At 38.8% G+C, this 22112-nt stretch overlaps 1 protein-coding gene across 1 annotated transcript in view; it reads right to left on the bottom strand.

Annotated features, from left to right (window-relative positions):
* Nucleotides 1-5121: 5121 nt before the first annotated feature.
* LOC105360098 (puratrophin-1-like) overlaps nucleotides 5122-22112 on the bottom strand; it is a 181178-nt gene continuing 164187 nt past the window's right edge. The window contains exons 4-13 of the mRNA XM_011496888.1: nucleotides 10435-10882; nucleotides 10086-10335; nucleotides 9225-9300; nucleotides 8953-9126; nucleotides 8123-8509; nucleotides 7433-7576; nucleotides 7129-7342; nucleotides 6521-6637; nucleotides 6032-6235; nucleotides 5122-5440 (exon numbers count right to left, since the gene is read on the bottom strand). Coding sequence (XP_011495190.1) covers nucleotides 5199-5440; nucleotides 6032-6235; nucleotides 6521-6637; nucleotides 7129-7342; nucleotides 7433-7576; nucleotides 8123-8509; nucleotides 8953-9126; nucleotides 9225-9300; nucleotides 10086-10335; nucleotides 10435-10882 — 2256 coding nt within the window. The 3' untranslated portion in view covers nucleotides 5122-5198. The remainder of the gene's footprint in view (nucleotides 5441-6031; nucleotides 6236-6520; nucleotides 6638-7128; nucleotides 7343-7432; nucleotides 7577-8122; nucleotides 8510-8952; nucleotides 9127-9224; nucleotides 9301-10085; nucleotides 10336-10434; nucleotides 10883-22112) is intronic.

The following is a 22112-nucleotide window of genomic DNA, read 5'->3' on the forward strand; positions in this document are numbered from 1 at the left end:
ATATATATATATATATATATATATATATATATATATATATATATATATATATATACATGTGCGTATGCGTATGTAATTAATTAATTAACTGATATTTTATACCTTATGAGATCACAGTTTTAATATATTGGGGATAAGGTTCGAAGAAATAAAGAATGCAATTATTTCGCTACAAAAGGCACCCAATATAGTATATTTCATAAAGTAATAAAATACATCGGTGTTAGAGACAGTTACAATACTGAAAAATAATGTGTTATCAATCATATAATATGTACACTTGTTGACAACTCAGGATGCGGTAAATTTAAGCGAAAAATCTTCATTATCGTCATTATTAACTACCTTAACCAATGGGAGATTAATTAATAAATACCTAAAGAGAAAGGGCGCAAAAATTGGAGGAAAATCATATAAAGTGACTATCGGCAAATCTTAATCTTCAGGTAATTAGTTACCCCATGATCATGACTGCTACACGCTATTATGCCAATTGCATAATTATTATTAATTGTTCTCTTGAAATTTATAAAGAAAAACGGCGCGAAAAATATACTTCGTTTACAACTTTATAATAAAGAAGTACGAATAGCTCAATATTATGTAAGATTGTGTTTTTTATTCAATCTCAATATTAATCGACCATTTAAATCTTTAAATTGTTGTCATTTTTAGATAGAAAGGAAACTACTGTATAATATATTATTCTCTTATTTTATTATTAGCTAGCCTTAGCTAGTTAAAAAAGAAAATCATTTTATAATTAATTTTGAGATCGAATGCAATGTTAAATATGTAGAATTCGCATTGAAAAACTTATGTGAAATTGTCATGAAATAAGTTTTTTCTTCGAAAGTTAGATATGGCGAGAAGGATTACAGTATTTTGAACAGAAATTATGAATACGTGTGTGGGTGACAAGTATCAAAAGCTCTTTCCGTGACTTTTGTTTTCTTCTACACTCTACAGTTTGTTATTGATATTTTATAAGTTAGCAACAAATAGACAAATTGATAGATAGAAAAGGAGAATGAACAAGTTAGAGAGGAATAGAGAGATAGATAGATAGATATATATATATATATATATATATATATATATATATAGAGAGAGAGAGAGAGAGAGAGAGAGAGAGAGAGAGGGATGAAATTAATGTCACATTATGTATTCGATTACGGTGGCAAAATACACAAAAATAAATTATTATTATTCGGTCGCTATCCACGAGATATATCGCCAATATCTGGGCAGACCGTCTCTTCTGCAAGATATTCAATAATAATTCTCTCGTCTCATAAACAATAACAAAGCAAGAGCTTTTTTCCTTCCTTTTTCATAATTTATCATTTCAATTGCGTATATTCGTACGCGCGATCGTTATTTTCCAGGCTTTTTCTCTTTTTTTCTTTTCTTTTCTTTTCTTTTCCTTTTTTTCTTTTTTTTTTGTTTTTGTTTTTGTTTTGTAATGCTATTGGTGCGCACAGTAAAGGCTTGATAAGTTTACATTCGTCTTATTTAAAGCTTATATATCAGCAAAATAAAACTGTATATAAAAATATGTCGACGATGAGTTTTACCAGACAGTAAATTATTAAATATATTACGTCATTAGGTTTAGTGTGCGTCAAATATCAACTGCGCGTACGAATTGCCGATAGAACAATCGAAAAACATCAATTCATCATTTACAATCGAAGGATAATTCGTTGATTAAAGAGGAAAAAAGTAATTTTACTAAAGAAGAAAGGTTTCTTTATTGTTGGTTTTTGCGTGGGCCATCTTACGAGGAGCTTAATTTTTTTTTTTTTTTTATCCACGAAGACTTTTATACCTAAGCTCGTCAAAAACGAGCCACGCGCTACACAATAATTCATAAACACGTTAAACTTAATTGTCGGGATTAAAATTAAAATTTGGCTTTTGTGTACAGGCCAGGGCATATTATAAGCTAAAATTACGGACTACGGACAATAAAAATCGTTTTACAAATGACTTCAGATTAATAATTATAATCATTGTAGTAATAGAAATTATGATAATAATAATAATAATAATAATAATAATAATAATAATAATAATAATAATAATAATAATAATAATAAGGATAATGATTAATAATAATATTAATAATAATATTAATAATAATATTAATGATAATGATAATAATGATAATATTATTATTATTAATAATAATCTTAAATAGTACGTTCTTTTGATATATTTTCTTTTTCTGGAAAACAAAGTAAGAAACTATTGGGTATAATTACGCATTTGCTACGTTGTATAAAACTTTAATATATTACAATATCTTACAAAAAGTGGTATGTGTTGGTTTCTTGAGATGTGCGTGATCGTTCGCTTACTCCGACATTCCTGAATAATAAGATTGAAACGACCATGTGAGTGTTACGTGTATCTGTGTTCATATACATTATTATTAATATTAGTGTACAAAAATCGAAAAAGGCAAATGCAAAAAATAGTCGGCGTTTCGCGGTGTTTGATACTACGCAACGGTCGTGTACAAAAGGAGACATTCTTTAAAAAATAATTTTCTAAATCCTTGCGCATAGGCAAGGACGGAAGGGACCCGGACGCTCCGTTATTCCGGAATCAGTAATGCCACGTTTTCTTTCACCATAACTGCAATTCTTTACGCAACATATTATTTACGCAGTTAAAATGAAATAACATTCGACGGTTCGCTTGTAGCTTGTTATTTTCTTGTTTGCACACTTTGGGTTACTGTATTACTTCATGCAAAAATATATGTTTGATTTTCATTTATATAAAATAGCTCTCTAAAGAAGTCAAAATAACGTAAAATTATTATAGAATCAAATTCTCGAATGGTTCGGTAAAGTCAGAAATTTTTCATTAGCTATTTCGTCTTATCATATATATATATATATATATATATCCCCCCCCCCTCCCCCCCCCCCCTATTTTTTTATATTCTGTTTGCTTTGTTTTGAATATTTAGAAAACCTATTAGATCCGTACTTGTAATTTAGGAAAGAAGATACTGAAATTGAAATCTCTTAAAAAATTTCAACGAATTTTGGTCACGTAATAATAGCTTATAAAAATATTATTCCAAATAACATTTTCAATAATTTATAATTATATTATTTCTGGCCTTTAGAGCTTTTAAAAATATCTAAAAATAGTAAACGCACTAAAATCTTTCTGTACACTTAAGACTGTTTAAAAGACGTTGAATTTAAAAAATATTGTTCTATAACTAAGAAGAAGTGAAAGTATTTTTCTGATCATTAGTTTTAATTTATAATTTTTCCTAGTTAGTAAAGTGTTACTTAAGAAACGAAAAACAAAAATAAAAACAAAAATAAAAAACAAAAATTATGACAATAACCGATCGATATAATTACATTGAATTTACGTAAGACTACGAATAAAATATATGTTAATTACGAATAATTAACACGAAGTATAAATTACTATCAAACGGACCAATACTAATTGTATAAGAGTCCTCTATTACACTTCCTACAACTATTTTATCATATAGATTCTCCTTACACTTAATAAACGAAATACAAAATAAATAAGTCGACTTTCTTCTTTTTTTTTTTTTTTTTTTTTTTTTTTTTTTTTTTTTTTTACGAATTTCAATACCTTCGATCCTTTAATAAATAATAAAACATAATCTAATATAATGTAGAACAGAAGGAAGATTAAAAGCGGCATGATTGGCATGATTGGCATGATTATTTTCGATGATGTAATTATAATTTAATATTATCGACTGAGTAAGAAGAATAAAAAAAAAAAAAAAAAAAAAAAAAAAAAAAATTAAGAAAAAACATAAAGAAACATCGACGACACTTAAAGTTTCTCGTCATCATACTAGATTACGAATCATTAATCTATATGGCATTAGGTAATTCACTAAGTAGTAATTCAATACTGTTAATTTCAGTTGATACTTATTTCTAATTATAAAATCTGCAATGTTGGTATAATAAATAAAACGGATACTATTTAAAGCCTACCATTTTGGAACTTCAAGTGATCATAATTTAACGCTCGCGGATGGTACATATAATGTTCTTCACAACCTCATCGTTTAAAGTTAATAAACTTGCACCAAATAACCAAACGAATATGCCTTCCTCTACGTAAATATCATTAAACATATCAATTGGTAGTACCGAAGCCCGTTAAAATCAGTCGCATCCAGACTCAAGTTCTATAGTTTTCTATTATTCGGCCGGGAGTGGAGATAAGCGCGTTTCCTTTTTCAAATTGAATTAATTTCGAGCTCAAATATATCGTTTAAAAATATCAACACAAGTGATAAATAATCGCGTCGACAGTCTTACGGTCACCTTACCCTTTACCTGGTGCCGTGCAAATCTAATTACCGTTCCTATACCAGCATGGTCCCCTTTAAAATTTGATCAACCATCTTTCGACATAGGCTTTTCAACGTCGATGTCCAACCTTTTTTTGATCTGTGCATTAAACTTTCAATTGATTGATATATCTGATATTATAAATTTTGCCACGACTCGCGACATTGATTATCGATGATTACATCTTTTTGCATTTCGTCGAGGTAGCCTGTTGTAGCTTCTCGCGAATAAACTTCGATCGCGACGATGGGGTAACGTTATTCAAAGATCAAACAGATGTTAAAAATTACATGGCTTCGGCCAGATGTCGTGCATCGGTCAACCTAATAACTCTCCGCGTCGACGAAAAGGTGATCATCATTGAAAATCCCGTAACTCGAGCTTAAACGAGACAGCATTAACGACCCAAGAATGCTCACGAAATACCATTGGGCGTAATGCTCCATTGCGGAAAATCCGTAAAATTAACAAATTCAGGAGCAATATGAAGGGAAAGTAATTGTTCCGCCCCTCCATCACCTCCCTGCCATTCGCGGGCGCGCGCGCGCATCCCAAAGGTGGAAAATACAAGCGAACCGTCGATCCCGTGATTGTTACTCATTATGCCTATAGATACACACGCACACTGTGGCGTCAGAGCCTGCGCATTATGTGGAAGCTTCTTTCCAGCGTGAGGTCGAGTAATATATGCAATGCAAAAAGAAATATGTATATATTTATATGTGTAAACGCATACGGGCGTGCGCGCGTACACGCGGGCAACATTTATAAATCGTTTAGCTTATGGCGTGACGTCGTCGATGCTCGGCAGCGCACGTCTCAGAGGTTGATGGAGACGTCGTGCTCGTAGGGCGCTAAATTAGCCTCCGAGGAGGAGGGCGAGGTAACTGAGGAGGCGCCGCTCGTGCCGCCGCTCATCGGCGACTGCAACTGAGGCGTCGAGTGTCCAGTCGGCGGCAATTGGGATGTCGGTGACTCCAAGGTCGAGTTCCAATGGCTGCGATCCGTTCCGTCGCCCCCGTCGTCCGATACTATTGAGATGTCCGCGATTATGCCGCTCTCTGTAAATGACAAGCAGAGACACGTGCACATCATCATTGTCTGTTCAATGTTGCTAGAACGGTGATTATCGAGGCTGCTGGGTTAAGGTTAAGAATTGAGGAGATTTGAGGAGAATTGAGGAGATTTGCGGAGAATTGAGGAGAGTTAAGGGGAATTGAGGAGATGTGGGAGGGAGGGAGTGAGGGAGGGAGGGAGGGAGGGAGGGAGAGAGAGAGAGAGAAAGAGAGAAGGATGGGGTTGGGAGTTACAGTAAAGTCTCTGGTCCCGGACGCCGATGGATGATTAAGCTCCTGAGCTTGCGCTGAAATTTCTTTCATTTTATTCACGACCTGATCTCCTTTCTTTTTTCAAAATGGCTCTACTTTCTATTTAGGTCTATCCAATGCGTCGAGTTGGCGATGAGGACCAAGTAGCATGCGTTCTCCTAGTCCACTTTAATTCCAATTAGAGCCATCGACACTTTTCAACTATGCATCAACATGCATTTATTTATACGCACTCGTCAAACAAATAAAGTGACAATGTCGCTAGCGGAAATTAATCATCACCGAAGAATATAATGGGTGGGACAGTGGTGAAATTGAGCTTACCAACGCTGCATTGGCTGTTCAAAGTAGTGCTACGATGATGAAGCCGAGGACTCGTGTCCAAGCCCAAGTTCAGTGTTGTAGGAGGTCCACTGCTTCCTCCGCTACTCGACGACGAACTCACCGATATTACACTGTGAGGTCTTCTGCTGCATCGATTCGAATCCTCGTTATTGGACACCGCTATCGAATTCCTGAACCTCGGAGCTGCTTGTGTACGAGTAAAACGTTAACATTAATCACCTATTGGATCAAGGGAGCTGGGATTTCACTTTTTAGACGAATAATTATAGTTTTTTTTTTCTGGGGGGGGGGGATTTTACTTGCTTTCCACAACACGATGCGTTACCATATACCATTTTGTTTTGTTTTTTGTTTTTTTTTTGTTTTTTTTTTTTTTTGTGAAAAACGAAAAAGTAACAAAAATGACTCTTTCGACATTTTTATAAATTAGGTATATATAAGTATAAAATTCTTATAATATCTACATACTTTTAGATAATTGGGCTACGCTGATGGAACGATCGTTGATCTGATCGGCGCTAGGCCTAATGTCCAAACACGGTTTGTTCCCGATGCCCATACTCGACATTTCTGCCAGGCGCACTTCTGCAAATTTCAAAACACACTATCATTCGAAGAAATGGTGTCTCTAAGTGCCTTAAAGTTAAGCTCATTAGTTAAACATTAAAGGCACTGGTATTGCCAACCTATGCCGCTTTTTATCTTTTGCTCACTCCATTAAGTGCCAATGGTAAAAAATATAGTACAGGTTATATTTAATAGCGAGTACTGTCAGGTACTCGGCGAGTATTAACGTGTGTATTGTGCGTGAAAATTATTGTATAATTAATGGATATTGTTAATAAATTATTAATGGATAAGCGAGCCTCTCCGCGAACGACGTAATGAGCTCGATGCGCGAGAATGTAAATGATAAAATGTGCCTTTCATTAATTTTTACGATTAATATGGTTTAGGCGCAGATAATTAAATCTGCCATTCGGCACTGCGCGAGTAATTACATGTAACTTTAACTTTCCCTCGTAAATGTCAAAGCAAAAGGAGCGAGGTGAATAGTCGTCAAGGGCAATGCGAACCTCTGTTTCGGAGCGCCTGTTTCCACAGCAGATTGCTCAGCTCCTCGGTCCAGGCCTTCTTGATGTCCTCGCTGGCGCACTGCAGCGTGTAAGTGTCGCCCGGTTTTCTCTTACGGAACCAGATTTCAAATTTCGTGGGCGAGTCCGCGATGACGGCCGTCAATCCTATATCCGTCGTTTTGATGCTGTGCTTGTAGATGTAGATGTCGAGATTCTGCGGCAGGATAAAACGTCGACGTAAGCCAATTGCCGGCGAGGGAATGATAAATAAAGGCGCCACAGCGGACGTAAGATTATAACTCACCTTTCTGTCAGGGAATCGACGAGCCTTACTAAATAATATGAGATCCTCGAAGAGGAAGACCTGACGCAGGCACTTCTTTCCTTTACCCTGCCACACCAGGAATTCGTTTTGCCTCAGTAATCTGCCTTGCTCCTTTACGTTTACCTAAAACGAGCGAGAGCACGCAATTATCGTCTCCGTCTTGTCCACGACGACGTTAACCGCTCGCGAGATAAAGCGCTTCGCCTTTTCTTTCTTTCTTTCTTTCTTTCTTTCTTTCTTTCTTCTTCATTATTTACACGCGCCATCTAACGCAGCAATTATTTTTTCCTTACGCTTAATGAGCATAATAATTTGAAATTTGCGGGCAAAAAAATTTTACCTTAAGCAAAACGCGAAACAAGATGTCGAGATCGTGTCGACTGACAGACAGACAGACAGACAGACAGACAGACAGACCGATTCAACTACACTCTCAATTGCATCATTTAAATTGGCGACTTTACCTATGGCAAAACTCCAGTGGTCAGCGATGGTCGGTGGTTGGATTGAAGGGGGTAGGGGAGTGGTGGGTAGGAGTGGGGTGGTCCGCGTTTCGGAATTGTCGACTTCACCATGGACTTTAACGAGCGACCTACGGCAGGATAGCGGAATACGCCAGATAAACGTTTCATCGACAGAGTGAAAATTGTAAAAGCTCCGTCAACTCACGTCGCAGTCGCGCAGCGAGTCCATTGCTAGAAGATCGTTGCCGTGCCTAAGCTGGAAGCGCACCATGAGCTCGGCCGCCCTCAGGTCGGCCTCTCCCTCGACCATCGGCCTCGGGCTCTCCGAGTCCTTCTCGTCCTTGGTCTCGTCACCGGTCTTGCCGGATGAAAGCTGCTCGGACAGGTCGGTGCCGGCCTTGACCAGCTGCTGTAGCAGGAGCGCGTACTTGCCCATTCGCTGGACCGGCTTGAGGAGATAGCTCGCCAGGTCCATCTTGTCACCGAGTTCCATCTGCTTGGCCTTGAAGAAGGCCGTACCATACTCAGCCATGAGCGAGTCCGAGTTGGGCTTGTTCTTGTTGTAGAGGGCGTAGAGGTAGAACTTCTTCTCCTGCGAAAGGTAAATCGGAGCTTTGTCTTTACTATTATCGTATTTACTAATCGTTCGACTCCGCAGGACTGCCAACGAGTTTGTTTCCGTGCTTTACGGCCGGTTGGGCTGGATGAATGGATAATTGGTTAATCCCGTGGCTCGATTGGGTTGAATCCGGTAGTGGGTTGAAAATAGATCGGAGTAGAGAGAGAGAGAGAGAGAGAGACAGAGAGAGAGAGAGAGAGATGGGGGAGGGGATATTTTGGATCAAAGTGCGTCCGAAATTGCGCATTGGAGTTTGGAAGGCGAAATTTGTAACTTTCAGAACCAACAAACTTACTTACATTAACATCCATGACAGGGGCTGTTTAAACTTTGTGGATGGAACGGAGGGGTATGGCGTGGGAAAAAGGCAGTGATATGGACCAAGCTAGAAGTGATAGAGAGTAAAGAGTTCTTACATGACGTAAGAAGCATTGGCCGACCATCATCGGTGATTGTTCGCATTGTTCTAGCTCGCGCAGAAAGTATTGACTGTGGAACTCATAAATCTTTTCGACATTGCCGAAGATCACGTTCCGCTGGCCTCTCAACGACTGAGGAATATCCTCCCGAACTAACTCGGGTATATAATTCTGCAACAATTTTCATAATTTTCCTCATTAGCTTCGTAATGATTTTCATACATAAACTCAATTACCCGTTGGAATATTAAGCCGATTTACATCCTTACCTCTATTATGTACTCGAGGGATTTCACGTAGTCTCGTTCAGTCTGTATCATTTCCCTCATTATCAGCAGTATGGTTCTAAAAATAGGTATAAAGAGAACATAAAGAAATGAAAAAATTAACAAAAAAAAAACAAAAAAAAAAGCAAACAAACAAAAAAGAAAAAGAAAAAAGATTTTAAGTATGTTGGATGAAAAAAAAAAAAAAAAAAAAAAAAAAAAAAAAAAAATCATCGACGACAAGTACAAATAGGCTAACGGCTTTATCCTTTAAGCGGCTGATTTGAGATTTGAAATCCGATTCTAGATCTTCATAAATATTTATATCGCAAAGTAATTTAAACTTTAAGCGTTCGATTCCTTTACGCTCAAATGGACACTAACAGCACGGGACGCGCGCTTAATATTGTTTTCTCCTTCTTTTAAGTTAACCGTAAAGGTGTGCCATCTAAGAAAATAAATAAATACGACGTAAATTACACAAATCGGAGGAGGAAAAAGTGTTGCGCTTACAAAATGACGTAGGCGGTATTTAATTTACAAGCCGAAAGATTCAGTTAAAGCTGTCAAACATGGAAACTAATCGGAATTCGCAATACTGAATTTATCATAATTTCCATGCAGTTTGCCAAGCAACGCGAAACGCGTGATCCACGATACGAGTGTCACGTGAAATTAACGAAGTGATAGATTAGATATTAGGATAATTATAAGGTCGAAAAGGTCATTAGCTATTGAGCGATTAGCCATTGTCGAGTAGCCTAATAATGATGAAGGAGAACGGGCGATTGGTGACTTAGGGGAAGAGAAACTAGCGACCGGGAGATTAGGTGGTGAGGTTTCTCGTTGTGTAAAAGTCTTTACTTTTTAGCTTTCATGCCAGGTGCGATGCTGGGCGCGCGATGAAGGTGCGAGTTGACGGGCGGCTTGACCAGTCTCCGCGTGGCCTGGGGACTCCTCGGAGGCGTCCTCGGGGGCGAGCAGTCGAGGAGCTGCTCCGCGCTCTCGCGGAGCTCGGCGATGTTGTCGAGGAGACCGCGACCCCCGGCGCCGATGCTCTCGGGTGCGCCCGCGCAGGAGGCGCCGCTGCTATCGCTGTCCTCCCAGCTGGCACCTGCGGAGCGCAAAGCGTCCCGATGGTGAGGTGGAGAGCCCCGGCGGAGGGGAACGGTGAGCCAGCGCGTGGGACTGTTGCTAGCGATGATATACTCACGCTTGGCGAGGGCCTCCTCCCAGGAGTTGGCCGAGTCCGAGTTGGCGAGGCTCCTGCGCCGGGGCGGGCTTGCCGGCGCGGAGATCGTCCTCGCGATCTCGAGGGCCTCGAGGCACTTGGCTCGGGCGATCCTGCACTGCTCGAGGAGTATGTCATTGCCGAGCTTCTCGGCGAGGGCCATCATCTCGGCAAAGTGCTCGGGTGGGAGGGGCGGCCGTGCCGCGAGGAACTGTTGGGCTCGGCGCTCGCCCGCGAGCCTCGCCTCCTGGGCCCACTCGTAGGCCCGATCCTGGAGCAGGCAGCATCGGGATGTGTCCTCGAGATACTCGCGGCGATCCTCCAAACGTGCCCCGAAGCCCCGTAAGTGTTGTTTCAGGGATCGCGCGAGTTCGCGCAGCCCCGAGGCCGAGGCAGCCTCCGCGAGGTCGCCACCCTTGTCCAAGTGTCTCTGCAAAATCAATCGTAGAGCGCCTTTCGTTATCATTTCTCTATCTCTCTGACATCCCCCTCCCACACTCGCACCCAACCCATTCTCTCTCTATAAAACTAGCGAGTGGCTGAGGAAAATCGTTTATAACGACCACTTGAAACGGTATTTTGATGCAGCGTGGGTGGGGCAGCCTTGACAATCGCTGCTGCGAAAACAAGGATTTTTTTTTTTTTTTTAACACAATTGTTTGAACAAAATTCCAAATCCTTTTCCTCAAGGCCTTTTAAAGTAATAAATTATAAGTGTCTTGTTGATTTTATCAATGTGGTTCATTATCAATTGCATTATCTAGCAGCTTCTTTATGAAACCGTAAATTCCTTTTATTGAAGAAACCGTGATGTTTTCATAGCCATTATAAAATGTATTTTCACTATATTAATAACAAGGACATATGCTAATTGTTATGCACCTATAAAACAAAGATACCACAATTATATATAAAACATATTGCATTGTATACATTATATACTTATAAATTTAAAAAGGACTCGAATGTTTTTTTTTAAATTCATGTGAGAATCTACTAATATAATTCATTCTTCGTTCGTTTTATTAAGTGTTTGTGCGCACGCGCTCACGTATGTGTAAATGATCGTTGGCGTTTGTGTCGTGGGAAAAGTATTGTAATACGTTGATAAGATAATAATGTTTAATGCCGGTCTTTTCGTTATTGGTGATATTGTAAGCTATTGATTGCCAGTAATTTTTTTCAATAAATCCCTGGAGCTTAGCAGTCCAATAGTGCAAACTGCTTGAATATTTACGAGTTTGTCATGCCGTTTGAATTAAATTTTTTTTTTATACATCACGCGATGACGTGCACATTATTAATGTAGTATGTAATCGAGAAAACGTAATCTTTGCAATTTTATTGGCGCTTTAAATATAAGATTCCACATTGGTAATCAGGAGATTTCATCAGCCACGAGAAATCAACGAAACAAATTAAAATGACTCCATATGTGTATACATAAGAGGGTATGTGTGTGGAAAGGTAAGGGGAATGGTGGCGGTGCATACGCGGTACGTACAAACATAAAGCAGAGTAAAGTGAAGTGGAGTGGAGTGGAGTGGAGTGAAGTGGAGTGGAGTGGAGTGGAGTGGAGTAGAGTAGAGTAAAGTAGGAGGGCAAAGTGGATTTAGAATAATGAGAGAAGGAGGGACGAGGAGTGCCGTTGGCGCGAGCGAATCACCTCACACTCTCGCTCCGGTATCTCCGAAAAACAAAGTAATTATTTAAAAATGCGGGAGCGCGGCTGATTGGCAGACGTGAGACGAGGTCGAACACGGAAAGACGACATATGGGAGCGGACGCGTGCCGGCTATGCGCTTATTATCGCGCGCGTGCGGCTGCTTATGAAATGCACCGGGCTGCGCGACGTTGGCTGATGGGGGAAGAGGGACTGCCGGAGCCACTCGCTGATTGTGCGCGGGATCGGATCCCGCGGGGGCAGTAGGCTCAAGCGCGCGTACATCAGAAACAAAGTTGTAGATCTAAGACAGAGCCACCCCCGCAGCTACGTATCGCAGCGACGACATCGGATGATTTCATCGGGCTTTCACTGTAATGGAAGAAATTTCCTCGAGCAAGTGGCGCTTGGTATAATATAATATGCTCGGGGAGCTCTCGTCGCGTACGATTGGCCAACGCCGTCGATGCGCTGTGAAACTGCATCGCGTGGGTAGACGGATCCTTGTAAATCTCCGCTCGATCGCTCGTACGTTGTCTTTGGGCATGGGCGACTAATTGGCCGATGGTGGTGATTGTGGCGGGAGGAGGAGGAGGAGGAGGAAGAGGAGGAGGAGGGGGTCGTACAGATGTTCCCTTATCTGTTTCACCGAGGCTTCTAATTTAGTCGAGCCGTGTGATAGTGAGGAGGGCCGGACGTTTTCCGCACCGTTCGTTCACCCAATTCGATTGCGCAATCCCTAATGGAATGATTCGTTACGGTCGAGAGCGGCCATTGCACAAAGTTATTACTACTAATTTACGCACTTTATATTTTTGTGGACGGGATAACATGGGACTTTGTCATCGATATGAGAGAGAGAGAGAGAGAGAGAGAGAGAGAAACGAATAAGGATACTAGGAGCAATATTTCACGTTAGTCACGATTACTCGGTTCGTTTAAAAGATTATGAAAACCACGAAAAACCTTTTTGCCCGAACCACAAAAAAATAAACTTATATAAGGACACTTGGAAATTTAGGTGTTCTCAAATTGCAAATTATTATAATTGTGCAAGTTGTTTAAGAGCTCGGTCATTATCAAATTGCCCAATCATTTTATCTGCCTGTGCTTGAGAAAGTTATGAATGTATATATTAAAGGTTCGATAGTAGTATTCCATAACCGTGATACTTGCGTATAATTTTACTCCACTTCAGTCGCGATATCATAACGAATTTCTGTCATTTGGACAATGAAATCAGATGACGTATGAATTGGCGCTAAAGCAACAATAGCAACCCCAAAGTTCTTTAAAATTATTAAATTGTGGAAACTTGATTGAAAGGCCGTTTCACACACACACATAATCAAAGCGTAAATATTGCAATTGCGGTACGCGTATCCGAAATTAGCAATAGCATAAATTAGAATTATTCCACAAGGGAATGCGATAATCTAGCCGATCAACCATGAAAGGAACTTTTGTTTAGTTCGCGGATCCGAGATGCTTTCAGCGACTTCCTATACGCCAGAATCGTTTGGGCGTTTTTCTACGGCAAATTATAATTCATCGACATTAACAAATTGATTGTTTGCCGATGAGTGGCTGCAATAGCGTGTCACCACCATTGTTTAACCATTAGCCACCACTTCGCGCACTCGTTATCGTCGCCATGTGCTTTCACTCAATATCAACATCGAAATTAGCAAAATTAATAATAAGGGACTCCTCGTGACGTTTCACTCGCACTGGTCGCTGCGTTTCGAGAGAAAATCGAACAATACGAAGTATACGATACGATGCTCTGAGCCACTAAAGAGCCGAATAACGGCAAGTGAGGATGAAAGCGAGGATCGAAGGAAAAGCATTTCCGAGAGGTTCGCTTTGTTCGGTGGGGTGGGATGGGGTGGAGGTATGAGTACCTGCGTGTCTTTGTTGCCTTTCCCTTTGCTCCTCTTTTTCCACGACTTGGCGCACCCGAGTTCGCTTTTTCGACTGGCTTATAACTTTTTACGAGCGAATTATCCTTGGAGTTTTCGTGATAAAGACGGCGTGGCGGGGTACGCGCCATTCCCACCCATTGCACTCGAGCCCACGCAAATGAGACTGGAATTTCACGATTGTTTCGTAAGGGAGTGCAGGACGAGTGCTCCTCTCCTTCCCCGATTACTTAACGAGATTATTTATGTACTATCAGCGCTGTTGAATCGATTTTCACGGTCGAGCAGCTTTAAGTTCGCTTGAAAAAGACAAAGTGCTTTCACTTATCAGATAATGACTGTTAAATTTATTAACCATACTCGTGTACATTATTTATGTTATGCATTAACCTTTCAACTTTTTAAAATTCTATTAATAATAATGATGATAATAACAATAATAATAATAATAATAATAATAATAATAAGGGGCCTATTCGAAGCGATGGTAAGTAATATTAATTTTCTAATGGGCATTATTGTTGGTTAAGGAATTGTCGAGCAATTGAGTTGCGAGGATGAAGGAACTCGTAGACACTGTACACGTAATTAAGCCACATGAAGTAGCATTAGTTTTAAAAATCTCCAATTATCTATATATCTCATCTATGAAATAATTATTTATATATATATATATATAAATAAGTATGCCTAAGAAGTTGAGAGGAAGGGAGGCAATTATCATTTTGATCTTTTAAAAATTAAATAAAGCTCATTTCAATAACAATAATAATAATAATAATAATAATAATAATAATAATAATAATAACAGCAATAATAATGAGAACATGCCGCTATGCCGCGCTTGTTACACAGTTTTATATTTAATATTTTTTAGCAGTAGTCATTTCATACGTCAATGATATCACTAACGATAATCAATATCGCAAATTAACGAGCGATCAAACGCTTCTAATTAAATATATAAAGTCAGTAGGGAGAATTTTGCAAGTCTATCGTTAAGTAACCTAACTATTTTTCAAAAATTTGACAGGAGCACTAGAGAAAAATTAATTAATTGCCCTGTGTTATTGGCAGTCTTAGTTGTATGGGAGCAGATATATTATATATGGGAATTGTTCAAGATTCATCGTGAATGTGTAAACCAACTGCTCGTTCAGCTGTCACTTCTTATGTGCAATTTAATTTCTTAACAAATAATTAATAACAGGTAAAACCGGGAGAATCTTAAATACTAATTAGCTCGGATTATTGAGATTTAATGGAATTTCATGAGGAAACTAGCGTTGCTATAAATGGAATACATTGGCTATCGTTCATTGTTGAAGTTATGTTGCAAACGCAGGGAGACCAAAAATATATTACAACCTATAATATCTGGCAATTTTCACTTAAGTATCTATACAATTAGATGATTGCAATTATCATTGCACGATAATAGGATGCGCGGGTAATTAGAAGAAGAAACCGAGGAAAACTTATTATATTCGGAAAAAGATGATTATTATATTGATCGGATATATGAGTTATCGCATATTGTCCACATACGTTGAAATTCGAAATTCATGTCAGACTTCTATTGCTTGATTTTCCATCGATGTAGAGTGTGAAACATCGTAACAATAAATGCTGGGAATATATAAATGGCACTAGACAGGGTCAAAAGAACATCGAACGGTCCACGTAGACTGCAATAGTACAATAAACAAATCACATTTTAATAGGAATGTGATGGGACGAAGCGAAACATAAGAAAAGAAAAAGAGAAAAAAATCCATAGATTCGTCGTCGGTAGGAAGTAGCGGAAAATTTTCAACTAAAATTGTAATTATGAATGGACTATGTCAGTCGATTGATCCGTGAGTCACTAAAAGCATTTAATATCTTACCAATAACCACATAATATCCAATTAATATGCAATATCGACGTTCATCGAAGGAACAGAACAGGAAAGCAAATAAATAAAAATAACTTATAGGTTATGAAACTCTCCCATTGATGTTAATCCATTAAATTCGAGAAAACTCAATGGAGCTCGGGCGAACGGTTTTATGCGAGCATCGGACTTAAGTTACGGAAAGTGTCGTGTCGCTGATTTCGCTAGAGCCGAGTCATCTACATTTTGTTTTTTGTTTTTTTTTTTTTCATACGCTTTTTGCAAGCACCATGTATGTAAAGTTGGCAAATAACTAGAAATGCGCGCGTGGGCAGAGCTCGATGTTTTCTAGCGGATGTTGAATTACGGGAATCGATGCTTCATCTCCGCTCACAATATGACTAATACTTCATACGATTTCGCCTTCTTCTTCGCATGATTTATACAAAAAGTCATTCGAATCTCGAGTACTAATAATGAGATTTTTGCCCATTTGCAATTTCACTATTCGACAATGTTGAATTAATAATGCAAATTTTCTGTTGTCTTATTGTTTTTTCACTGCTTCTGCTTTTGTATTACGAATACACTTATAAACTTATTAAATAGTCATCCCTGTGGAACGCTCAACAGTTTCTAAATCATAAAAAAATAAAACAGATAATCCGCTTTTCGATTGCTAAGACACTTCCAGCCGTTGATAATCAGAATTATAACTTTTTCCTTTCCTCCATATACTTTCGGAAACGCTCGATAAATGAAATTGAGGCAACTATTACCGTTCATTTATTTGAAACTCTAGAAGCGTTTCAATTTCACATTTCAGTTCATTAATCTTATTGCCAAACTTTGAGTTTACTTCTCTATTCGTATTGAAAATATTCGTGATTAAAATTCTGAATTGGTAAATCGGTGCTACAGAGCTCTGGGGAGAACATTTTCAAATTATTTGAAATACATATTTGAAACGCTTATCAATCATTCTTCAACTAATGAATAAATTTCGAATGTTATTCGGATTTTTTTTTATTTTTTTTTTTTTTAATTCTGTTCTTTTTTTCTATTTTAATTATATAAATAGATGAGTATACGTATAGATTACACCAAATGATAATATAGAGAAAATTTTCATATTCTCGGCTAATTTTATTTACGAATCTTACGAATAAGCGTGTCCAAGTGCCCGGGAGAAGCTTAGAATACAGTTGCTAATTATTCGACAAACAATGGATGAAATGAATGAAAATAAACGCCTAAATGTATAAATTAAAGGTTAATAAAATTCGCGTTATAGTGTATTTATAAAAAAAAAAAATTATAGTGAGTCAATGTTACGGAATCTCGTTTCTTAGAATTTAAATTATTTCATAATCGAGAAGACGAGAAGTTAGTTGTAAGAGTTCCACTCAATAAAATCAGAGGACAAAGGGTTTTCTAATTTTTCACCAGCTGAAATCCAAGGCCACTTAAAAGCAATGTCATTTGCAGCATGAAAAGAAAAAAAAAAAAGAAGAAGAAAACTTTAAAATCATCAATTTTTCACCTGACACTTGACTAACCATTTGGCCTCGCAGGAGTCGCGCTAAGTGCAAGAGGCGCGAAATCAATTAGTTTGAAGTCGCCGAGTCGTTGCGTCGCGTTGACTACAAATTGCCGATGTGTCGCAAAACGATTTGTCCGCACGCGCCGAATAAACGAGTCTTTGAGATTCGAATGATTAATTCAATCTTTCCTCCCAGCCATTATGCGATGACTTCGTCTTAAACAAGAAACGCCTGTACATTGTGTTTTTTTTTTCATTTCTTTTTAGTACAAAGTTTAATTGCTAAAGTCGTTTTATTCGCCTCATTTTTTTCGTGTTTTGTTTGTTTGTTTGTTTGTCTCTCTTAATACAATATTAGACAAGTTGGCGTAATGGAGATATGGCATGTATAAAAGCAAAATCGGCAACTCATATTGACAAACTACATTGTTGGATTGGATTAGTGAATATTTAATTAATAAATATAAGTGCCTTATGATCTATCCTTACATCTAGGAGCCTTATGTGTTTGGAAAACGTGTAAATAAGAAGTAAGACAATAAAGTGATAATAATACAAAAAGTAACGGTAATAATAATAATCTCGAATTGTACAGCATAGAGAATAACTGCTGTAAAATTACGGATGAGCGATGTAGGAAACGGAAATGGAAGAAATGTAGTCTAAATTTTAATATTTATATCTCTCGCCAATGGATTCGATGTTGAGTATGAATAATACGGCACAGGAAGATCGAACAAACATCCATTGTACATATATATATATATATATATATATATTGTATACAGTTAGATGGCTAAAGTTAAGGTGGGTTTGTAGGTTTACCATATCGCACAACGAACGTAATATCGCCTGTACTTTCAATTGCAAAATTGCTTTTCTTCGCGAGTTTCAAAGACACGGTCGATTGATGTAATAATATGTAATTTTTGCACTAGCAATTCTCTTTCATTGTATTTTCATCATCGATAGTTCTCTCTCTCTCTCTCTCTCTCTCTCTCTCTCTCTCTTTGTTTGGCGTGGACATTACTTATAGTTAGCCTAAAAAAAAACCACATTCCTTATTGATGAAGAATAGGATGATTAATTAACTACATTAAAATATTTTGTTGGATGGCTTTAGAACGAGATGGATAATTATCGGTATCTAGTGTTACCACATTATGGTAATAACTTGATGTTTCAAACAGAAAAAGGTCATTGTAAAGTGAAGAAACTGCGGCGACTACTTATTAACAACGATTTCGCAAATACCTTAAAGCGAATTATTAATTTAAATGTCGCGCGCGTAATTATTCAGGCCTCGAGTTGAATTGAAAATAATTATTCTGGCTCGGAGAGGAGTTAAAAGAGAAGGATCGACCACGACTGTCAACCGCTTGTCAACAACATTAGATGATAGGAAATTAAGCAACAGCCGTATTTACTCGAGTCTATCGACTTCTTTAATCTAGGATCAAGTCTGGGATCGCAACATTCGGCCGATACGCGAGATCCAAAAATCCAAGTCCAACAACCAAGTTGGGCCCGCATCGCCTACCAAACGATAAATCTGCGCGGCTAAAGCCTCCATTACGGGGCCTCGGCTCAGGATGAGGATAAGCCGAGCTCAGCGCATTCGCTGCCGCCGCAGTCACCGCTACCATCACCGCCACCGCCGTCACAATAAAACAAAGGACAGGAGAACTCCACGGCACACGAGATCCAAGATCTCGGGCAAAAATCCATCCGTCCGCAAAGACATACAGAATGAAATGACCGCGCGTCGACCTCTAATCTCCGCGGAAATCGTAATTCCGTCGAGTCCCTCTAAACTCCTCCTCCTCCTCCTCCCCCACCCTCGCCCTCACCCTCGCTCTCGTCCTCACTCTCACCCTCCTCTCGATAAGATTTAATCCAACCGGTTTTTGCCTCTTTGGTCGCTCGCATGAGAGATCGGGATAAAGGCGAGCGCGAAGCGGTAAAGCAGTCGACGCGGAAAAAGCGACCCGCGCCAAAAGGTTAGCCGAGCTCGTTTTAACGTCGACCGAGGCTTATTAAGCGCAGTCGCTTAATGCTACGGAGGCCGAACCGTAGGAGGAAAGCATCGCCCGGCAGCTAACGGGCCCCGGGGCCTAATCGCGCTACCGTCTAGGAGAGGGGCGAGGCACCGGGAGGAGGACGTCGCCGAGCGGCACGGTACCGTGGGGGGAGTGAGGGGGGTTGGGCGGGGGGGGGGGGGGGGGGGGGGAGACACGGGTCGGAGTCAAGATCGCGACTTATGCGCCACGTCGCGGGAATGCAGAAAGGCGCAGGCGTAATTGATCGAGCGCGGAAGATTAATTAAGTCGGCGTTCAACGGCGGCCGTACGATCGATTATCGTACGCGGGTGAGTCGAGGGCCGCTTTTCTGCGCATCTCGGCTTTCTCCGTGACGTTGCTGCCACCTTGCCGGGCAATCTTTTCGGCTTGCGCGATCAACGCGCATATTAATGGAAACGCGACCGGCCGCTGTCCAGAAACTCAGCAGCGCTTTGCGCGCGGATGTCATTTTTTCTCTCGCTATCGCGGCTCCTTTTCCTCAACGACTAATCACTCGCGACTCGGGCTTTTACAAGCCAAGTCCCTGCGTCCACGGGGCCTTTCACATATTTAAGCGACGATACGGGCCGGGCTATCTCCGTCGTGGATTAATTAAAAAAAGAAGCGTTTATCGTCTGACTAATTGGTTACTTAGTCCGATCGTCGTGGGAGCAGCGGCGGCGGCGGGCAGGAGATGAGCGAGGGGTAGGACATGGGACTGCCCTGTCTCGTGCGCGTCCACGGCAATTCGCCAAAAATAAATGTATTTAATAAGCTCGAGATAGCGTAAGTAAAGGACCGATCGACGGGAGTGCAATAATTGTTGAAGAGTCAATTAGAGGGATAATTAGCCGGGATGAGCGAGGAACAATAATTGATGGGAGTGGTTGGCGATCGGGAGGGAAGTATTTAATCAATCGCTGCTGAAGGCCATCGTCGCGAGACTTTTCTTCGGTCCGTGGCCTCGGCTCTACATAATAAGCCCCTCTATTTTCCAAAAATGCAAATAATTTCCAGGCTTTATTAATTATAAGCCCCGTCGTGCGAGGGTCTATTAATCCATTGCCACGTTCCATTTCAATTCCCTAGATTTCCAAATCGCGCCTCCTACGGGGCGCACAGGACATTGCCATTCGTTAATGAATCCCAATATACTGTAATTTGCTGGATTATTTTGCAGCGTCTAATCTTTATTTCTGTAAGTATCTCGTTCTTGTATCGAATAGATTATTCTGAGATTAAACGAGGCAGGATGTTTCATCGACTGAGTACGAGCGCAGGTCGTTTTCTTTGATTAAACGATGGTAGATGAAGATTTTTGGCTCTAAACAGCATATCCTTCATTGTAAAATTTGTTACTCACTCATTAACAAACAGACCCGAGTACCTTTTTATTGCCTTCTAAAAAATTGTATGCAATAAATAATTATAGGAGTTATAATAGTTTGTTGTGTTAATTTTTAAGAGCTGTCAATAAGCATTTTATTAACGCTTGTATATAAAAATTACGGTAGCAATAGATAGAAATGTTTCACGGTCGATTAGAATTCAATCATCCTTTTACTTTTGCTTTAAGTTTATTTTTGCATTCATTGGGAACATAATATATTTCTCTGCAAAAGGTGGATTGATTATTAATTGAAAAGTCAGTTCGAATGCTATGGTGTGTAGTTGGATTCATTTAATAATGCGGAGCGTATTTCGTTTATAGTTTGATTATAAAATAAATTGATGTTAATATCGAAAGAAGTGTAAAGTAACAATAAAACGTTTCCATGCATTTATTATTATTTTTTTTATATTACGGTTAATTGCTCCAGCAATTTGAAGTGAAAGATATCAAAGATTTATGTTATCGTTATTTTTTGTTTTTTATTTTTTGTTATTTTAATCAGTGTGTTGTTAATTAAATAAAAACAAATAATATTATAATGCTGAGTTGATAGAAAAGCATTAAAGAAAAAAAAATATATATATATAAATACATATATTATCATTTTGTCAATATATATATATATATATTTTTTTTATTTTATTAATAGATTCGTTAGAAATTGATATAAATAAATTTAAATTGAAAGATAAAATCTTGTTGACTTAATTAATACGGAAAGAAAAAATAGTAATATTTATGAAAATAATCAGCTATACAATTTTCTAAGCAATTAGTAAATTTGATATTGTATATCTATATTTAGCATGATTTCATTTTATATCCAAAAGAATACGATGATTGTTCTAATTAATTTCACTTAGGAGCTCATAAGAAAATTTCTCTCTTTATCCTCCCCAAATGAACAAATGCTAAAATATCTCAGCTAATTACATTTTTAATCTATAACTTTCTTCTTCTTCTTACTCGGTGCAATTTAAAAATAAACATGAAATAAATAACTTGTGTAATATGCGTGTTTCGCTCCAATTAACGGAATTAAATTTGTATTACGTACAAAAGAAAAGCAAATGCCAGCGCAACGGTGAAAATTCTCGATATTATACCAGACATATATATATATATATATATATATATATATATATATATATAGGGGGGCGGGGGCGAAAGAGAAGGAGTAGGTAAATGAGACAGATAGAGG

Source organism: Ceratosolen solmsi, unplaced genomic scaffold (assembly GCF_000503995.2).
Source record: "Ceratosolen solmsi marchali unplaced genomic scaffold, CerSol_1.0 scaffold13, whole genome shotgun sequence".
In the NCBI taxonomy this organism is placed as follows: Eukaryota; Metazoa; Arthropoda; class Insecta; order Hymenoptera; family Agaonidae; genus Ceratosolen; species Ceratosolen solmsi.